General features: G+C 39.9%; 1 protein-coding gene across 9 annotated transcripts in view; it reads left to right on the top strand.

The window, feature by feature from the left end:
* The window catches only part of DOCK10 (dedicator of cytokinesis 10), a 161,068-nt gene extending 140,570 nt beyond the window's left edge, over positions 1 to 20,498 (top strand). For 5 of the 9 annotated variants that reach the window (XM_057417153.1, XM_057417156.1, XM_057417152.1 and 2 more), the window contains exons 44-57: positions 340 to 450; positions 1,786 to 2,001; positions 2,481 to 2,538; positions 2,865 to 2,963; positions 4,640 to 4,746; positions 5,219 to 5,341; positions 6,256 to 6,369; positions 12,483 to 12,629; positions 13,131 to 13,341; positions 15,607 to 15,797; positions 16,480 to 16,580; positions 16,900 to 17,038; positions 18,584 to 18,659; positions 19,714 to 20,498. In XM_057417153.1, the coding sequence (XP_057273136.1) occupies positions 340 to 450; positions 1,786 to 2,001; positions 2,481 to 2,538; positions 2,865 to 2,963; positions 4,640 to 4,746; positions 5,219 to 5,341; positions 6,256 to 6,369; positions 12,483 to 12,629; positions 13,131 to 13,341; positions 15,607 to 15,797; positions 16,480 to 16,580; positions 16,900 to 17,038; positions 18,584 to 18,659; positions 19,714 to 19,781 (1,761 nt within the window). In that variant the 3' untranslated portion in view covers positions 19,782 to 20,498. The remainder of the gene's footprint in view (positions 1 to 339; positions 451 to 1,785; positions 2,002 to 2,480; positions 2,539 to 2,864; positions 2,964 to 4,639; positions 4,747 to 5,218; positions 5,342 to 6,255; positions 6,370 to 12,482; positions 12,630 to 13,130; positions 13,342 to 15,606; positions 15,798 to 16,479; positions 16,581 to 16,899; positions 17,039 to 18,583; positions 18,660 to 19,713) is intronic. The other 4 variants (XM_057417155.1, XM_057417160.1, XM_057417161.1 and 1 more) reach the window with 2 other exon arrangements.
* The last annotated feature ends 206 nt before the right edge of the window (positions 20,499 to 20,704 follow it).

Here is a 20,704-nt window from a genome sequence, read left to right as displayed (position 1 = left end):
AATGTAGCCACATAGCCAGATAAATGGCTATTCTCGATTCACATGCACTGCTTATAGTAGTGATAACATAGCTGATGCAGGAATTAAACAGAATATGACAGTATAGTTAAGGAAATAGAAAGTCCAGTATCAATGCACATACATTGCAAAATGAGCAATTACAAACATTGGAAAGATTACTCATAGTCCTTGTGTTTGTATATGTTACTTTCTTAAGACAGGTATAAATGTAAATCTCTGCTAGCCTTATACATCAAGACATATTAAAATAGGGATTAAAAACTATCCAGAAATGGTTTTGTTTGCTAACTGCACCCTGTGTTTGCTCCCCCCATGCAGCTCATCAAAGCAGTGAGCCAGCTAATAGCAGATGCAGGGATTGGTGGATCTCGTTTTCAACATTCACTTGCAATTATAAATAACTTTGCTAATGGAGACAAGCAGATGAAAGTAAGAAACATTTTTGTTGTCTATCACTACCTCTTGCAAAAGGTCAACCATTTCAGAGGAGCAAGTGTTTCAGTGAATAAATTTGCTGGTTTTTATTAGTGATGAATGCATTCATAGTGTGCCTTTTTCAGGCAGCCTGAAATTCATGAAAATGCTTGTGACTCAGAAGCTTAATAACTGAAAATAATTTTTGAAACAAAAAAGGTATTTTTTGTTTAAAAATTGTATTATTTGTTATTCACTTGCTTATTTTGTTTATTTGCCTGATGTCAGAGGAGGTGTCATGCATTGTGACAATGACACAATTGCAGCTGACAGTTTTTAGTCTACAAACTGTCCCTTATTTTTCAGTCTGTTCAGTAAATGTGTAGCAAAAACATGCATGACATCTGGGTTTTGTAACAACTTGCTAACCCCCTGAAAAAGGCATTTAGCTCTTAGATTAGTTACCATTACTATTATATTCATCATCTGTAGTAAAGGTGTTGAAAAGGATTCCAGTCTTTAATTTTTACAATTCCTGTCCAAACATTTGTCAACATGCATTTTGAATTTCATACTTTGGAGGTGTTTTTCATTCCCTGAAGGTGACTATAGGGTATCTCCACTGAGGTTAATAATAGTTAGTGTAAGCAAATTGGTAGGTAATTGGCATAAGTAATTTGATGTCTTACTTAATAAGGTGCAGTTACAACTGTATTTGTTTTCAAAGTCCAGCTTTGATTTCCCAGCACTGCAGTCAGTCACACTGCTTCTGTAACATGCTCATCTCTGTGTTGTAGGGAGGGAGCATTTAATTTCATGTAATTTTTCTGGATGTTTTTACTTTTAAACAAAGGGAATGAGGGAAAAAAAGTCTGAAATTAGGAATATATTTCATTGCTCATCTGAAAAAGGACTCACTTTGCTCAGTGTGAGAACACCAAGAGCCAGGCCATTGTGCTTTATTCCCTGCAGTAAAACATGCTGTGAGTTAAGCAGAACTGTCTATAGCACCTGGTGCTGTTCATCAGCTGAATGTACACAAGAATCCAGCCCTGGATCCAGTAGGCAATCGAGGAACAAATGTTTCAGTTTGCTGACTTCAGCAGAGTTGTTGCATACAGACTGGTACAGCTGACTGACTGGGATATCCTGTAGGTGCCATGCCAGTAAAAAAAAGTCAAGTATTTGTGTCCACTATGTATGTAATGTGGAACTATGACTCTGCTTCAAAGCCTGCTGAATTAGGGAAGGGAAAGAAGGTCTTCCGTAAGCAGGACTTCAGCTTATTCAGGGGTGCTGCATGTGGCTCTTCAGATGGTTTTAGTGATGTATTGCTTATCTTTCCCAAAGAACGTTAATTTCCCAGCAGAGGTGAAGGATCTGACCAAACGCATCAGAACAGTTTTGATGGCCACAGCTCAGATGAAGGAGCATGAGAAGGACCCTGAGATGCTTGTGGATCTGCAGTACAGCCTGGCAAATTCATATGCCAGCACACCAGAATTACGTAGGACATGGCTTGAAAGCATGGCCAAGATTCATGCAAGAAATGGAGATTTATCAGAGGTAATATAAATGAATTAATAGGAAATCTATTTGTCTTTAGGCTGAGATGTTCTGATAAAAAAGGCTCTGAAAAATAGACAATAGTAGTGATTTAAGGGAATCATACAGTGTCTTTCACATGGTTGAAAGTGGAGGGAGGCAGGTTTTCTGAAAAACACCTAGAGAGGTGGTGGTGTCCTTTTCATCAAAACATAAATGGTTGATGCAAAACTCCAGTGCATAACCCAGGAATATCTTATTTACTCAGTAGTCTTTCTTGAGAAAATCTATGCTTTTACCTAAGACACTTAGTGAAATTAACACTCAAGAAGGATTTCATCACTTAACCCTTTATTTTCTTAAATGATTCTATTAATTTTGCCTTCCCTTTTCTGCAGCATGACTTGACAGTGATGAAAATGTGTGCTCCTTATCACATGTATGCTGTAAGTCATACAGTGTACTTTAATATATACACGTATTTTTGTCTCTCATTACAGGCTGCTATGTGCTACATTCATATCGCTGCTCTGATTGCAGAGTACCTGAAAAGAAAGGGTAAGACAAACATATTCAAAACCAACTATGTATTTATAAACATTGTTGTTGAAAATAATTTTTGGCTGTCCTGCTTGCCTTCTGTATAAAGTAGTCTTAAAGCTGCTTGAATTCTTCCCAAACACTTTATTTTTAAAATATATCATAAATGCCATTCTTAGCTCTGAAACAGTGAAAGTGTATGTTTTGTGTTAAGAGTGTAATTTAAATGTTTAGTTAGCTGGTGCTAAAAGAGAATGCTTCACTTGTTAGTCTGTCGTTATTAAGTATGCATGTATTAACACATACCAGTAGCAGTATACTAATACCATCTTACACTATCATAGGTTACTGGAAAATGGAAAAGATTTGTACCTCACGTATGCTCCTGGAAGATGGTCAAGTCTCTGATAGTAATGTGTTACTAACAACTCACAATGGAGGAAGTGAGTGCTCTAACCGTGCCTGTTTATGGGTCAAATAACATAATTAAGGAATCAAATTACTGTTCTCCAATTGATCTGGAAAAATATCTACCAAAGCAAACATATTTATAGTGCATGTTGATGGCTGTAACAGCAAGCAAGTAATGTTGGAAACTTTATATGTTACTTTCCTGATTCTCTTTGGCTTGTTTGATGAGTCGCTCAGAATGTCTCTGGTAAGGGCTTTTTCAACAAGAGGGCAGCCTGCTCTTCATTGGCAACAGAAATCCCTCTCAGGTCTATTGGAGTTTAGCATGAAAATCCATGTCCAATTCCAAAGCTGGGAGGGCAGGGGAGTGGAATTAATATCTGGTTATCCATATGTAACTTAGTACAGATATAGATTTTTTTCTTTGCTTATTAGAGGAAAAAAGTGCAGTCTTTTATTTTTAAATCCATCTATGCCAATGGTTATTTAGCTTGTGAAGTGTGTATTTAAAAGTAATTATTAGCATGAGATATTTTAGCAGTTTTCAAAAAGAGCAACTTCTGAGGGCAAGGGCAAATATATGGGGAAGAGAAAACTTGGTTTTGAAGAGACCATAGTTCTCCACTACACCTGGAAGTGTCTGTGGGTGAGATGAAAAAATGCATCCTTTCAGAAGGAAACTTTCTGTGAAGAACAGTAGAGATGGTTCACTAGTGGTAAAATATTTTGCATGAGTAACAGATCGCAGGAGGTGGAGCAAAAAATCTTATTTTAAATCTATATTTAAATGATCCTCAAAAGTTGACAGAGAGGATGGAGCCCCTCTCTCAATGTGTAAAGGTTAGTTTTTTAAGCTAACCTTTACATTGAACAAAAGTTATATTAGAAGTTCATCACCTCCTCTAACATGTTTACCTTCTCTGTTCAAGAGTGGTAGTAAAACCTTCATGGGTCAAACTCTACCTCATCCGTAATGTGCAATGCCTGTGCAAGTTGTTCCTTCTGCAGCTGTTGGACTAAGAACCCAGCTTAGCAAATACTAGATGTAAATTCAGTTTTAATACTTGTGATTTTTCCCATCAACAGCTTCTGCCACCGCCATGAGCTTTCTACAAGAGAGTTTTTCTCTTAGGGCTCTGGTCACCTCACTGCCATGGTATCCTCAAACCTGGTAAAGGCACACTGTGCTCCAGAGCAGGCATCTCTCTATCAGATGCAGCAAGCCCTGGGCAACTGTGCCACTCTCCTTTAGGAAAACAGATGGGTGGGACAAGTGCAGATCCCAGCATGTAGCATTAAGTGCCTGTGGGTCAGGCCAGGAGTTACAGCACTGGTTTTATGAGTATAAATTTTCTCATCTCAGCCTGCCTATCAATTCCAGTGTAGATGAGCATTGCACATGTAGTTTTGCAAGGGCTGCCAGCGCTGTACAGCTAAGGAACCAAAATGCCAAAGAGAGGAAAAGATTGCATCAGGAAAATGTTATAGTTACCCTTTGCCTGGACAAGTGGATTTATATCGTAGTGAAAATGTGTAACAGTCTCATAAATTCAGGCAGTCCCATTTGTGCTTCTCATCACTTGGGCTGTGAAAAAAGTAATTAACCCAGTCAAATTAAATCAGATCTGTTTTAATTGCATTCAGTAGCTTTTTTTTATGATCTGGTTATTCACGCGTTAATTGACATTGTTATGACTTGCACTTCAAGGCTTATTTTCCATGGGATGGCCTGCTTTTCTGAGCATTACCCCCAACATTAAAGAAGAAGGCGCTATGAAAGAAGACTCCGGGATGCAAGATACTCCTTATAATGAGGTCAACAGCATTAACATTTATATACTTGTTCTATATCAACAGCTAGTGTTATTTCTAATGGAAGCCTGTGCATGTTACAAGTTATAGTGAGGGTGTACTTCAGACAGTATTAAAAGGCACACAGCTTTTAAGTGAATTGCCATAGCTGTTGTACTAAATAGCAGGGATAGCTGTTTTGCTAACAAGAGCATTAAGTACCAGAGCAGGTAGTTAGGGAGTCCATGAAGCCCAAACCCATTCTTCTGTATGAGTTGTCAAGTATTCAAGTACTTTCATGTTACTGTTATTTGAGGGTTTTTATCTAAAGAAGAGCTAGGTCACCAATACCTGATTAAACATTGTGTTACTGAAATAAACCTTAATATAGAAGACACAGAATAAAAATTAACAGTGGGTGTATGCTTTTGCTGCATTGCTATTAATTAAATGCCACCAGCTGTCAAGTGATCTGTTTATATCTGTGGAATTACAGAATATTCTTGTGGAGCAGCTGGAGTTGTGTGTTGAATACCTGTGGAAGTCTGAGAGATATGAGCTTATTGCTGAGGTTAACAAGCCTATCATTGCTGTTTTTGAAAAGCAGAGGGACTTTAAAGTAAGTTGATTTATATATTTGTATTTTTTGATTTTCTTAAAAGAGCAGTGAAGAGAAGTTTAAAGGAAAAAAAAATGTGCTTTCTTTAAAAGGAATCTTTTTTCTTCATGTCTGTAATTTCTCCTTTTAATGCTTTGTGCTGTGAGTAAATAAAAATAACCCTCTGGTATCTTACTTTCCTCTTTCCAGCATCAATACAATGGTTAATAGACAAAAAATTTTCAAACAGACCTCTCGTATTATCCAGTGGATGTGAATTTTGCATGTTTTTAAATGTTTTTAAACCAAAAGCACATTTCCATTGTATTTAGTTTTAGAAAGTGCTGATAAATCGTGTGATCTCTTCACAGTTCCAAGTTTTTTTTCTTTTATTTACTTGGTGATCTCAATATATAATGAATAACCAGACTATAATCTCATTTACTGATTTTCTGGTTTTAAATCATAGTAAAAGCCAAGAGGTAAATAGCAATAAGCTGTATGCTTAGAAAACAGGTTTTGAAGAAAATTTAACTCTGCCCTAGCCAAAACCAGCACACTTAGTTGAAATTTTGTTTCACTATCCTGAGAAAGTGCTCTTTAGTGATAATTGTGGACAGTGTGTCTTTGCATGGGCGTAGGAGCTGATTGGAACTGTTGGCACCCTGCTCTCACCTGCACATAGGATACTTGGGTTCCCTCTTGGTAGGTCTCTGCCACTGTGGCCCTATGCACAGAAACACCGACTGCCACAAAACTGCTCAGAAGATGAAAGAAACCTTGAAATGACTGATAACAAGGTTAAACTATTCTTTCAGTATGTACAGCCATCTTTGCAAAGGTTTGGGTATCCAGTTAAGGCAAGCCATGCTTGTACAGAACTAAAGTATCTGCATGCTCTCACTTCCCCCGCTCCTCCCTGTTTCCTAATGTAGAGGCTGTCTGATTTGTACTATGACATTCACCGCTCATACCTGAAGGTTGCAGAAGTAGTGAACTCTGAGAAACGTCTCTTTGGGCGATATTACCGTGTTGCATTTTATGGGCAGGTAAGTCAACTTGTGTTCTTTTGTCTCCACACATTCCCAGATTTCAGCATGTTCCTGTAATCCTGATGTATTTTCAAGAAGCTAAACCAGGGAAACGCTTGGCAATGAATCATGGGGTAGAAAGGGCCTTGTGGGTCAGACTCCAAGCAAGATTTTACTCTGAATAAAGAGCACTCAGTTGCATACGTGTAAACTGCTGCTATGTATTTATTGGTGTGTTGGAAAACAGCCTTTTACATCAGCTTTAGTTCTTGACTTCATCAAGCAAAACTGAGACTGAGGCAGGGCAGGGTGTTTTCTGAGTAAAATTTACATAAAACCAGGTAAGACATCTTTTATTGATCTGTGGTTCCCTTCTATAACAGAGCTTAAGTAGAGCAGAATGCAGTAGATGTTTTGTTGTGTTTCTCGCTGACTCTGACTTCTGCTTTCAGGCCACCTCTGATTCTGTGCAGTGTACTGTAGAGTAGTTTTATTCCCTCTGCTGTGCTTCAGCATCCTCAAAGCATTATTTTGTGCTTTCTCCTACTACAGACCAGTGTAGCAACCCAGCATGTTCCTTTTAAGACCTGGTTTTAGCAAGCATACTATTTCCTTTACTCTTACAAAAAAAAAAAAGAAAAGTAAATAATAAGGTGTGTAAAAAACAGACTGATGTGAATCTGCTTGCTAATTAGATTTTAATGCAGAAATTTACTCTTCTCTCCTTTTGATCTTATTCAAGGCTGTGGTAAGTCTAGTTCTTTTGCATGTTTTGTTTAACTCTCTCCTCACACATCCTCCATCCCTCCCTGTACTGTTACTTAACATTAACTTTCCTGTGCTCTCAATTCTTTGGTTTCTGGCAGATGAAATAACATTGTTTCATTTGTTGTTTCATCCTGCAAATTAACTTTTGTTTGTTCAGTTACCCGAATTAACCAAGCTGTGTCTGTTGCCATGTTATATGTGCACCATGGGGCCCAATGCTGCATCATCTCATCTCAGTGGAAGTTTTTCTTTCAGCTTCACTGGGAGCAGGATTGGACCCCTTCATTCTCTGTTGAAGAACTCAGTGTAGCATTAATGCTGTTTGAATGCAAACCTGCTTTCCTGGCCTGCACAGCAGCTCCAAAGAGAAAGGCTGTTGTGTCAGTATGATCTGTGGCAATGGTAACTGCAGCGCTCTGGGCAGGGTACAGCCATGTTCCTGGTATTCCCTTGTAGGAACAAGCAAACTGGGAGTCGGAGACAAATGGTGTCCTGGCTCTTCATACAGATTAGCAAAGCTGAACTTGCCAAATTCAAGTAGAAAGCAAGCTGCACTGAGGAAGGGTAGAGTTTTCCTTATGCCTGGCCTTCCTCAAAATAGGGGCAGCAGTGTGGGAAACAGGACTCTTCTACTTGCATCTTCTTGCCAGAGCTCTTCCAGAGGCAGCTACTTGTAAGTGGGTAATTTAGCTGCAGCAGTTCTGCTGAACTGGGTTAAAATCTCTGTTACAGTGCAATGACTTTTCAGCTGCCAGTGCCACGAGAGCAACCTCATTTAAACAGCTTTCATGCATATGACATTTTCATAGCTGCGTATTGCTCAGTCTGGTCCATTCCCTGATGCCCCTGGACACTGAGCTCTAAATGCAAGCAAGTACAACTTCCTCCTTTCCTTTTGCAGGAGAGATGTTATGTGGTAGAAGGCGAGACTTCTCTGTATTGCTCCTTGCAGAGGCATAGTGACAAAAGTACATGACAAAGTGCAAATAATTAAAGGTAGATCATTCCTATGAGCGTGCCTCAATTACCAAGGAAAATAGGAGTAGATGTGCAGAACTGATTAAGGAGGGCTTACCAGTACACAAAGGACAATGGCAGCCATGGGAGCTACAGATGAAGCTTGGCATGAAAGAAGAGACAGAGAGAACAATCTGTTCCCATATACCAACTGTGCCTGCATATTTTTCCCTGAGGAAGGTTTCTTCTCTGTATTTCTCTCAATCCCTTTTTCTCATGGGCCACTTGCTTCCATTTCAGTTGTGCGGATGGAAAGGTATGGGGCCTTTTGGTCCTTCAGTTGCCAAAAATATTGAAGGTCTCCATGCTGAAAGCAGTATCAATACCCCATCCATTTAAAACATTAAAAGCATTTCCCTTTTCTTGTGCTTCTGGCAGACTTTGCACACTTCCTCCCAAAAGCCAACAGTTGCAGGTTTTACTAGTATTTACTAGTAGAATTACACTAGTATTATTTACTAGTATTACACTGGTAAAGCAATATGAACTGTTCTGCTTAGGCCACTACAGAGGCAATGCCACAGAAGGAAACCTGGTATGCAGGTGTGGGATGCTCAGTATGCAGGTATGGGATTCCTTTCAGTCTTTCACATACACTGTTCTATAAAACACCTGGGGGCTGATACACACATATAAAAATGTATTATTACAGATATGCATTTATTAATTAAACATTTTTATCAAATATATCAATAATAAATATATACATATATATATTTTGTAAAAATGGAACACTGTTCCACTGAAAAAAAAACAAAACCTGCAGAGAAAGCAGATTAAAGGGCAAAGAAATAATGCAAATACTGTTTGCAGGAAGAATTTTGAGGGTTCTTAGTAGAAAAAGAAAATCTGCAGATGCACCTGAAAACCGTTGTCCTTCATGTGAAAGGGGAGACAGTACTTGGTTACTGCATTGCCGCAGAGATCCTCTGGAAGGATGGTTTGAATGACTGTAGGCCTTAGGAAGGATGTAGTCAGTAGTTTTTGCCAGAGAGCTTTATTTGCCAGCTCAGAGAGCTGCATCTCATGGCAGCTGCTGTTTTAGACAGCAAATTCTGTTAAGGGTCTTTGGTGACAGAATCTCATTGCACCACCAAGTGGCCACACTAGCCAGTGCTTATGATTTTATTCACAGATGAGTGTTTTGAGAAGTCAGTATCTTTCTTGAATTAAAACCAAAAAGAAGCTGTTAAATATATTGAATAGCTGAAAACTCATATTGTGCTGATAAACAAAGACATTCAAGATTTGTTTTCAGAGCAGGTAAAAGTAGAGCTGTGGTTTTGTTTTCCTATCTGTGAAAGAAGCCTCAGAAGTTGGAGGCCAGATTTTCATAGTGGTAAGCTAACTGTGGGTTTATGTCCGAAGAGCAGAATATGTGTCATCTTTTCCAAACATAATAAAACAGCTGTAGCTTCCTTACTAAAGAATAAAGCACTCTCACTTACCATAGGAGGAGATGCTCACTTGATGCAGAGGAGGAAAGATCCATTAGATGATAAGTTTGGCAGGTAAAGCAGAAGGCTTTACCTTGGTACACCGGCTGGAGGAATGGTGTGTATGCCTCCAGCAAAGGGCAGAGAAGTGTCTGATGTACTGTGAGCTCCAGGGGCTGTGTCTGAGGGCATATGGGGAGGAAGAAGGGCCTTTTCAGCACTCCCACAGTGACAGTCCTAGGTCACAACTTGACTCTCAGCACATCAGAGCTCAGAGGAAACCTATAACTTCTGCCCAGGAGATTGTCTCCCTTCCGTTACGTTTGGCTGCTCCATGTCATAATTTTCATCTGTAAGGCTGTGTTGTCCTTGCAGGGCAAAATGAGCCAGTTGAAGATAATCCAGGGATATGCACTGATAATGTAAGCTTGGCTGCTTAATGTGTTAAAATCGTGAAATTGAAGGATATGTAGCTTCTGGAAGTATTTAATCTTACCTCCAATAGTCTTTGCCAGACATACAGCATATGGCAGACATGATTATTTATAGCTCACAATTAACTTCTGCTTGTCACTTATCAGCTGAAATACTGTAGGGAATATGTACTTAAATGATGTCTCTAGCATTAGAGACAAGACAAAGTCTGTTAGTTGTTTGTGTTCAGGTTTGGGTTTTTTTTTAAGCAAAACCATTAACACAGATACCAACTTAGTGTGCCATGCAGCATTAGCACAAAGATTTGATACTCACATATAAACACTGTTTTCCAGCGTGAAAACATACACAGAATTAGTGGTTAAGAGCATTAACTATATTCTAGCTTGTTATGTGATTGATTTGGAGAACATGAGGGGGTTATGTTGAAAACACAGAATAGTAGCAGAAAACAGCTGATTTTTGACAGGAGTGATTCTGAGTAGGGTGTTTAAATATGGTTGCATGAAATTAATGAGGTTTTCTCACATAAAAGCAGTTTTGCTTCAATGGAAACAAGACCAGAAACTAGGTTATGATTCTGCACATCTTCCCTCAGTGAAATCAATAAAAGAGTCAATTACCTGCTCAGATCAGTAAATGTTTATAGGGTGTCAACTTTTGAGCTCTAGATTTGTTTTCTAATTACTTGTGAAGTTCTTCATATGCCTATGGAGTTTAATTGATAATATGGTTTAAAACTGTGCAGTGTTAGAAGGTCACTCTGAGACTGATTAAGATATTACCAGACAAGCTGCTGCTATTAGTCATCAGTTTCCAGTAAAGCCCACAGTGCTCTTGGCACTTGCCAAATTGAAAGATAATTTTATTGCCCCTTGTCCTCACCAAAGGAGAAGCCAGAGATGCATGTATTTGTTAGTCCCTATCAAGATCAAGTTTGGGGATTTTTCATAAACAAACATTGATATTTACAGCTATGATTTGTTTTCGGGGTTTTTTTTTGTTTGGGTTTGTTTTTTTTTTTTAATGAAGATCTGCCTAGTCAATAATTTTAGTGGCCAAACTTGAAATATGCTTCAACACAAAAAGGCTGGATTTTCCATGAGTACCTTCCAAAGAGATTTGGAGGTATTTCTTGACTTCATTCATTTGTGCTTCTCTGTTTTTCAACAGATGGCAGTTTGCCTAGACATAATGTAGAATTAGCTGTTCAAGCCACATCGTGTTAAGGTTAAAGGGTCTTAGGTCTGACATCATTAATGCTGTCTGCTTTTCCCCTTGATCCCTGCAGCTTCAGGTATTTTTCTCTGGGTCACTTTGCATTCAGGTGAAAGGAGGAGGCTTTGGGTGCAGCTGCCCTGGTTAACACTGCCAGATTTCATCAGCAGCATATGAAATCCTAGGAGGAAGTCTGGTGCTGCATTGGAATAGTCCCATGATGGCACTGGGATAAATCCCGGCCTTGTTACTGGGGCACCTGCTACTTCCTGCTGTAGCTTTGAGGTACATGTTCATCATGTACAAGTTGAGTGTCTGACCTGCACATGATGCAATGCTATGTTAATTTTCTGAGGTTGGCATTTCTTCTGAAGCCTGAGTGGTTCTTGTTCAGCTCTTCAGTGGAGTCTTTTCTTAAAGCTCTGCCAAGTCCTTCCAGTGTAATAAGTAAATGACCTTAACAAGATGGAGCTTTTTTTGCAAAGGAGCACAGTTTGTGTGGGAGGTTTTTTTTGGTTTGTTTTTTTTATTTGTTTGGTTTTTCTACATAAATCTAACAGACAAGATTGTCTCTGAAAATGCTGCAATTCCATATGGCCTCTCAGGATGCCACCAGAGTTCCTCTTCAGCTGCCCTGAACAGATGCAGATCAGTTCACAGGTGCTCCCAATGCCATGGTCCTATGTATTGCTGTGGGCAGGAGTGTCCCACACATCACCACAGGCAGCAGTGCCCAGCCTTTGGCTGCACACATGGCTCCCAGACAGGATGCACTGGAGGTGGCATGCTGGGCTAGGCATCCAGCGAACAGCTGTTACACTCATGTTCTGTTAGGACACTGCTTCCAAAATAGTTAATTTAAACAAATGATTAAAATTTAAAGGATTTTTAATGTCCAGTTTTTAATTCATTTGGGTTTTTTCATCGTACACACATCAGCATTCTTAAGAAAGTGCTTTAAATCTTTAAAACAGCTAGGTCTTATATGAATAAATGTGTATGAGTTATTAAATGTGTATGATGTACCCAGGTACATCAAAATAACTGGGTAATTTCGGAGGTACCAGACTGGTATAAATGCAGACTTCTAGGTGTTTGCTACAGTGGAGAGAGGTAAGCTTTTGATTTAGATGTTGGAAACGATATATTGGATGCTTTGGTGGGTATACAGACAACCTTGATTCCTGATAAAAACACCTCTTTTAGGCTTTGCCCTGCCTGTGGTGTTCACTATATCCTTCCATTTCATCCGAACAGGGGTTTTTTGAAGAAGAGGAAGGTAAAGAATATATCTATAAAGAACCCAAATTAACCGGCTTGTCTGAGATCTCTCAAAGGCTGATGAAACTGTATGCAGACAAGTTTGGAATAGATAACGTGAAGATCATTCAGGATTCCAACAAGGTACAAAAGAAATGCTGGTTTTTGAACAGTGGGGAGAACTGAGCTCATGGTGCATGTTTTGGGAGCTGTGTTTTGAATGAATATGAACTGAGTGTGTGTATTACCTCGTGTGACCTAGTTTTACAACCGAACAAAGATCCTCACCTTATAGCACGGCAGGTGCTGCATGGGAATGACGATATTATAGCAGGGCATCACAGTCAGTGGAAAAAGAGCATATTCCAGCATATGCCTGCAGAGAGCATGCAGATGTTTACTGCAATGCGGAAGCAGGTTGTTTTCTCTCTCATTCAGTTTTCATCCACTTCTGCCAATGACTATGTTCAAAAGTCCCACTGTTCTTACGGTCCCCTTTGTTAAATACCTTTGTATTAATCTGTGGTCTTAATATTAAAATAGGAAGTATGTTTTAATAGGAAGTATTGCTATAGAAGCTTCAGAAATATAACAGATGCCTTGGAAGCTTATTAACAGAGTTTTATGTTTGCCACTGTTACACAGGTCAACCCCAAAGACCTAGATCCAAAATACGCATATATCCAGGTGACGTATGTCACGCCTTTCTTTGAAGAGAAGGAAGCCGAAGATCGAAAGACTGACTTTGAAATGCATCACAATATCAACCGCTTTGTGTTTGAGACACCCTTCACACTCTCAGGAAAAAAGCACGGAGGGGTAGAAGAGCAGTGCAAGCGGCGCACGATCCTAACAAGTACGTGTCCTCAGGATGCTTCCCCGCTCCCATCCACCTTTGCCAGTTAAGCCCAGCAGTGCATTTAATGTGCCAGGTTTTCTGCAGTCAGTGGGCACAGCATGCTGTGAAGACTGATAAGTAATCTCTTCAGTGTGTCCATTGGCAAATTATGTGCTCTCTTACAACCCTGCCGACTGTCCGGGGAAAAGTTATTTTCATTTGTGGAGTCATCAGCAGTCGTATTTTCTCATATTATTGACATCTTAACTGTTCTTGCAGTGATGTAACTTGGGAGTGGTTTTGCTGGAGGCAGTTCAGCACTCAGAACCATTGTTCTTTTAAATAACAAACAAGTCAAAGAAGAAGCGAAGTAGGGTGACTATTCTAAGAAGATTAAAACTTGGCAGATAGGAATTTTTATTCAAAATCAGAGCAAGATACATCATATAGATTATTTTTTTTTTAAGTGGAGGTAAGATTTCATCTCACTGGGCACAGTGTTTTAAGACAGGAATGTCAGGAGTGCTAGATATGTCTATTCTTACTGAATCATATTAAACAGAAAATGTTTAGTTCCTTATCATGGTGGAAATCTCTTTTAAAGAGGCATCCTTTGTGAAACTGCTGCTGAAACTTGACCTGTCTGTATTTTGGCTGGGAATATGAGAAACTATCTGAGATGGAGGCATTGCTGTCATGGGCAGCCGTGAGCAGAGCAGCTGATATTCACATCAAAGGCTCCTGAATGACAGAAAATCCCATTCCCCATGGACTTCACAGCTTCCCCCAAAGGGCAAAGTGAAGAAAGCTGCTTACAGTACAGGCATAGTCACCTAAAAGTTTTGTTCTGGCAAGTCAGGAAAGAGGCACTGATGTCTGAGGGCATCTTGTTACGTGACACAGCTTTGCTTGTAAGAAGAAAAAAGGAGGAGTGGATTATGTGTGGGTTTTTTAAGTGCTTGAGCAGCAGTAGGTGTTCTGAGACCTATATTGAAGCAGGTAGTTTCAGTGACTTGAAAATGCAGCTGTTGTGGTATGTCTGGTGAAAACAGAGATGGTTTTTCTTCCAGCAGAATGTTTTCCCTAGGTTATTACGTGCTGTCATCAACTCCCATTGCTCTCAACTTGATTCCATCTTCAGCCTTAGGTCCTTCTCCCCTGCTTTTCCCTCTGGCACCTGCATCACCTCAGTGCTTTTCTTTAAAGGAAACATATTGCCCCCAGCGCCCTCCATCCCTGGCCTTCAATAAAGTCATATATTTTCATCTGCTTGCTATGTAAAAAAGAAGTGCTTTCAGTCTGAGAAGATGGTATCACTTATCGGTATCACTTATCGGTATCACTGGAAGAGCATGGAACTTGCACAGGGGTACTGGCTGGCTAGAATGGTACCTGCTAAGCCTCTCCATGCTCCAGAGCCTGCTGCCCGTGTTGCACCAGGCTGCACTTGTCTTCTGTGCAAGAGACTGTGGTCTGTGAATCACTAGCTCTCTGCTGTGCCTGGTTGTGACTTGTTTTTCCAGCTCCGGAAGTTCTGGGTTTCCTGCTCTCCAAGGGTACAGCCACCGTGTGAGCTGGAGCTTATGTAGGCCTGAGCCGACTGGCAGCAGATGCTCACCAGAGGAAGCAGTTTGGGAGAGCTTCCAAGTGTGTAGGGTAATCAAGAACGGATTGTTAGCTTAAGGTGCCACAACAGTACCTTTGCCAAACTCCCTAAGATCCATGAAAAGGCTTTGACTGGAAGGAAGGGGTTTTGATGGTAAATAATTCCTGTCCATTCCCATAGCAGTATTTAGGCTGAATGTTAAAGTAGCTCCTTACTTCTTTAAGGATGATGTTTTAATAGTAATTCATCTGCGGGTGAGTGATATCCAATTCAACTAAACTAGAGACTCCTGCCTCTAATTTGAAATGTGTGATACAATGTTTTGAGCTATTTGAAGTTCAGTACAGGCTCATTGTTTGATGCTTTAACTCAATTGCTTTAACTGAAGAAAGTTGTGGATTCTAAAATCTAAGTGGTGGGAGCTTTTTGCCGCATGAATGTTGCAGAGCTTAGAGTAAGCAATGGTGATGTCAAAAAAAATGCTCATCCAGTGCCAGGAACATCAAAATCCATTTTGGGCTTGCTGTGTCATTTCCAGTCATTTGGCGATTTAAACTTTATTTGGATTGATGAAGAGATTAACAGAGTCAAAAGTTAATTTTAACTTAATTGTTTTGCTTTCTTAAATACTGTTTTGTTGGGTGAGTTTCTCTGATATGTTTCTTGCTTTTGAGTAGCCAGTCACTTGTTTCCCTACGTGAAGAAGCGTATTCAAGTCATAAGCCAAACCAGCACAGAACTGAACCCTATCGAAGTAGCGATTGATGAGATGTCCAAAAAAGTCTCGGAGCTCAATCAGCTTTGCACAATGGAAGAAGTGGACATGATCCGACTGCAGCTCAAACTCCAAGGAAGTGTCAGTGTCAAGGTAATAACAATTTGCCTTTTTTAATTTATTCTTTCTCCTTTCAATGCATCTACCTAAAATTTTGTTCTGATTTTCAACATTCCAGATGTATTTTCTCTGTTTTCTACTTCTGCTCATATTTTGTATTCCACTGCTTTTGGAGCCCCCTCTAAAAATGTAAGAGAATAGAAAATTTTCCGCTGATGTTGATGCCTGCTGGGTTTATGTGCAAATATAACTACTTTAGTCAAATCTTCTCTAAATTAATGTTAAGACCTTTGCAACAAGACCATCACAGGTCACTTGAGAATACAGCCTGTCACATAGCCAAGCATGCAGATACTTTAAAGGGAGTTTTGTTAGGGTTGGTTTTGTCATTTCCTATTTAGAAAGGTTGGGAATGGTGAGAGTTGCATGTATTTCTTGTACCCTCATTAAAATGGCCTCAAACATACAGCTTTCTGGATGGTTAACTAAGTGAGGGCTTTCAAAGGCCAGCAAAGGTATGCAGTTTGTGCAAGGCCGACCAGCTTCCTTTTCTACAGTAAAACTCTTCAGGTCTCATCCAGGTAACAAAACGAACGAAATGATGTCCTTCACACAGGTTTGGTTGCCTGAGGCCAGTCCCCAGTCCTTGGAACACAAGAGAAAATGACAATAAGCTGCTTGTTCTGTGTACCTAAGCTGCGTATTTTTCCCCCAGGTAAATGCTGGACCAATGGCCTATGCTCGAGCTTTTCTTGAAGAGACAAATGCTAAGAGATACCCTGATAATCAAGTTAAGCTTCTGAAGGAAATCTTCAGGTAAACATTGTTCAGACTTTCAACCCTCTGCATAGTACTAAATAGCATGAGTAGGTGTGACATGAAATCAGGCTGAATTGAACCAGGTTGGTTTACCCTTTCTTACAAGTCATTCCCAGGAAAACATTTACTGAAGTTTTGGGCTGTTCTAATAGCCTGCATTCCTCTCGATCTGAGGGTGAGCTCTGAATATCACTTCAAACAAGGTATAATTTGAAAGGGGGAGAAGAGGTAGAGTGTGTGTATATAGATAGATAGATTTTATTTTTCCATTACTACAGAATTTGCATGCTTGTTCTTTGTGGTTTTGTGCTTGTAGGCAATTTGCAGAAGCATGTGGACATGCTCTTGATGTCAACGAACGCCTTATTAAGGAGGACCAATTTGAGTATCAGGGAGAGATGAAGTCTCATTACAAGGATATGCTCAATGAGCTCTCTGCAGTTATGAATGAACAGGTTAGATCATCTATTTTGTTGCTGGTTGGACTGAATGAGAGTGGCTAATTGTATCTTCTAGTGACAAATGAAGCTGTAGAGCAAATTTAAAGTAAAACCTGATAGTGCAGCGGTCACTGAGAAAACATAGGTTACTCCTTTTTTTTTCCCCTCTCTTTATTTCAAATCCAAGTGTATTGTATGTAATGAATCTGATTGTTCAACAAAGATCTGTCCTCTGCCTGTCGTACTACATATTGAAAAGGTGAATGTTCATGAAGCTAAATGCAGACTGAGGTCTAGAGGCATAGGAAGATAGATAATCAGTAAAACTGGTGTTTTATGCTTTGCTTGCTTTAGCCTACAGCTGTGATATATTTAATTAAAGCAGTAAATTGCATTTAATACCTAGCTTGAAACTGGAGGAGGTATCTTTATAGTTCCTATTTGTATTCAGCTTTCAGAGCAAGAGTTACTACTGTTTTTTATATATATATATATATTTAAGTACGCTGTCAAAATACATGCCATATATTTCGGCTGTTCGCAGCTTCAGGTGGATGAACATGCATGGTTGCATTCTATGAAATACATCCCAGAATGCTGAACTGGGCTTCAGTGCAGACTTGCAGCTATTCTATTGCTGCATCTATGCAGATATTATTTTTTTGTTTGTTTTAATTTAAATATTGAGTGATTCTGCATACTAAAGCGTGAATTAAATCATGCTTAGCTGTTTCTCTGTGTGCTTGTGTGTAGGCCACCTTAATTGCATCTGTGAAGAACTTAGTTTCTACCAGTTGCATTTCCAGGTGCCTATAGCATGTGTAAGCACTACTTATGTAGAGAGTTACTTTGTTTAACCATTGTTATCAGAGATAGCATCTCACAGAAGTGTCTAATTGGCACTCCATAGACCATGCTGTATTATTCATCTTCACATGTGAGGAGAATAAGGATTTACCAGCATTTTTTGGCCCATTGGTCCTGTGGAATTGAGCTGTTTTTTTTCAGGGTATAAAGCAGTGTAATTGCTTTGAAGGCTTGGCGTATGCCAGGTGGGGGTCAAGCTCAGTGGTCATTGCTGTTCTGCGAGTCGTGCTCCCTGCCCTGTCAGGTGTATAAATATTTGTGAACCTCAAGCATTTCACTGTTTTTATTGTAACTAATATTTATCGCTGTTTGTGATCACTGGAATTTGAAAGCCCACACTGAAAACCAGTCTCCCACTTGCAGCCTTGTGGGGCAGCCTTATGAGCAGCAGCCCAGTTTTCCAGGCAGCACAGCTTTTTGTGATAACTCTGCTCCTCCTGCAGTGAATGCATGAACTGCCTACTTCTGAGCAGTATTGCCTCAGAGAAGTCATGTGCTGTAAACTGTGGCTGAAATATCTATCTCACAGTTGGAAAGCTTGAGGGTGTCTGTGCTGTGTGCTTTACACCAGCAAGATTTGCCGTCTTTCCCTTTGTCATGTTCAAGAGGGTTTTATTTGCTCACCCACTGACAGTGACTCATCACCATGTGTTTTTCTCTCTTTTGTTTTGTTTTATTTTTCTTTTCTGACAGCTCTGTCATGGTCCTTGCTTATACAGCTTCTCTTCTTCCCTGTCTAACATTTCCCTCAATACTATATCCAAAAGTGGTATGTTCATTTTTCTTACATCTATTTTTTCTTTTAATGTCATGTACTTTCCTCCCTTGCTGGTTTTCTACTTGGTATGTTTGTTTATTTTCATGTCTATGACTCCCTTGCTCAGAGACGTATGAAAAAGAAGGGACAAGATGTACGTGGTGTGGGAATAGTTCCTTTTCAGAGCTGCCAGAGTTGCTGGCTCAGGCACTAAAGGTGTACGTGGGAGCAGCATGGTCACGTCTGCCCAAGTAATAAATGTGGTGTGGTTGACCTGCAGCCCTGACCAGGGATAACGGGGGGTCGTAAGATTGTCCCTGGAGCTTTGTGAAGGGGAAAGGCTTTCTCTTCCACTATTGACAGCTGCGTGGTCAGTGGGGATGCCCCATGTCTCTGCTGTGGATGCTTCAGCACAGTGCCTCATGGAGGAAGGCAGGTTTTCAGTCTGTATTTATAGAATAGGCTTTATAGCCTATTACCAAGGCTAAAAACAACTTTAAGAAAAAAAATATCTTCCTTCTTGCTAAAGCCTATTTTAGGACAGGGAAGAGCAAACTTCTGCCACTGCTCCTCCCTAAGAGCACAGGTTTGCCTGCAGCCTCAGCCTGGCAATTGGTCCAAACCCTCCTAACTGACATACTTTTCCACTGCCCTGTGTGTGAAGCTTGGTGGGGATGCTGCATGCCTCCAAATGAGTGTGTGGGCAGAGCTGGGGCTGGTCTGTACCAGAATCAATAGGTGCCACTGCGCCTAAAATGCAGGTGACTTCTCAGTTGTGTTTGTATGATTGTTGTTAGAGAAACATAGTTCAGGGAACACCATGAAGCACCTCTTGGCAGAACCTGGTGACCCCAGCCCAGCCCCATTTATTCCCCCAGCTCAGAGGATATCCTCCCACTTACTGCAGCCTCCAGTCACTTCTGTGTACCTGGGCAAAGTTTATTATCTGCTGTGAGATCTTTAGCATCATAGTGTAATAAATAAAGTACCAAACAGACTTCAGACATCAAGCTTCAGATTTCTCTCACTGTTGCATATATTTTTTTCTTTCCTTTTTTATCAAAAGATTGTATACAAGGAGGATCCAGCAAAACAGCACGGAATGGAGCGCACTTATTCACGGGTCATCAATAGAGCCAGCTCGTCTGTGCCAGCAACAATCATCCCGGCAAATCCTGATGCTTGACTGCGGTGTGAGGAACAGATGACCCTGGGAAGATCTGGGGTGGCTGGGTTGGGTTTTTCCCTTGGGTTGGCTTTTTTCCTTTCAGATTAATAGTACTGAAAATTAATTTGATGACGGACAATGCCAGGAAAAGGATTTGTGGGTCATGATTTTAATTTATTGGAAGTCTTCATGATGTTCTTTTTTAAAACTGCAATCTTGATTTTGGGTTTTTTGTATTTTTTTTCCTGCCCCAATATTTGCACATTCCCTGTCTTTTTGTTGTTGTTGTCAATTTTTGGTTTTGAGCAGCCTTTATTAAGCCAGGCTGATAATGAAATTCCCATTGAACAGATAGCTACACAGCAAACCCTAGGTTTGCTATAAATTATAATATATCTAATACTAAGTCCTAGTATACATATATTTTAAAGGTCAGAGTGGATGTTTTATAACATTTAAGTATATTGCAACTGTAAATAGAAGATGTGTAAAATATGTCATTTTTACAAAATTTAAAAAATATCTTTTTAGTTAATTATGACAGTACTAAGAATATGGATAACATTTCAGTTACTATTATATTAAAATATTTGTGTATGTGTATAAAAGCGTCCATAAATTCTTTTTGAAGGTCTGTGCATTGGTTCATTGCCAGTAAACCATGCGTGCCTGTCCTGGGTTCAGCAGTAGCAGTCATTTTTCTCCTTCTTAGTAGCTGGTGCAGTGCCGTGTTTTTGACTTTCAGCCTGGGAACAGCACTGATAACACCGATGTTTTTAGTTGCTGCTCAGTAATGTTTACTCTGACAAAGACCTTCTGAGTCTCATGCTCTGTCAGGGAAGAGGGTAAGCTGGAAGGAAGCAGAGACAGGACACCTGACCCAAACTAG

This window comes from Pezoporus wallicus, unplaced genomic scaffold, assembly GCF_028554395.1.
Source record: "Pezoporus wallicus isolate ANWC-B61680 ecotype Strahan unplaced genomic scaffold, APGP_CSIRO_Pwel_v1 contig_360, whole genome shotgun sequence".
NCBI lineage: Eukaryota > Metazoa > Chordata > Aves > Psittaciformes > Psittacidae > Pezoporus > Pezoporus wallicus.
Note: the sequence above shows the minus strand (reverse complement) of the source record. Positions and strands in the feature narration are given on the sequence as shown.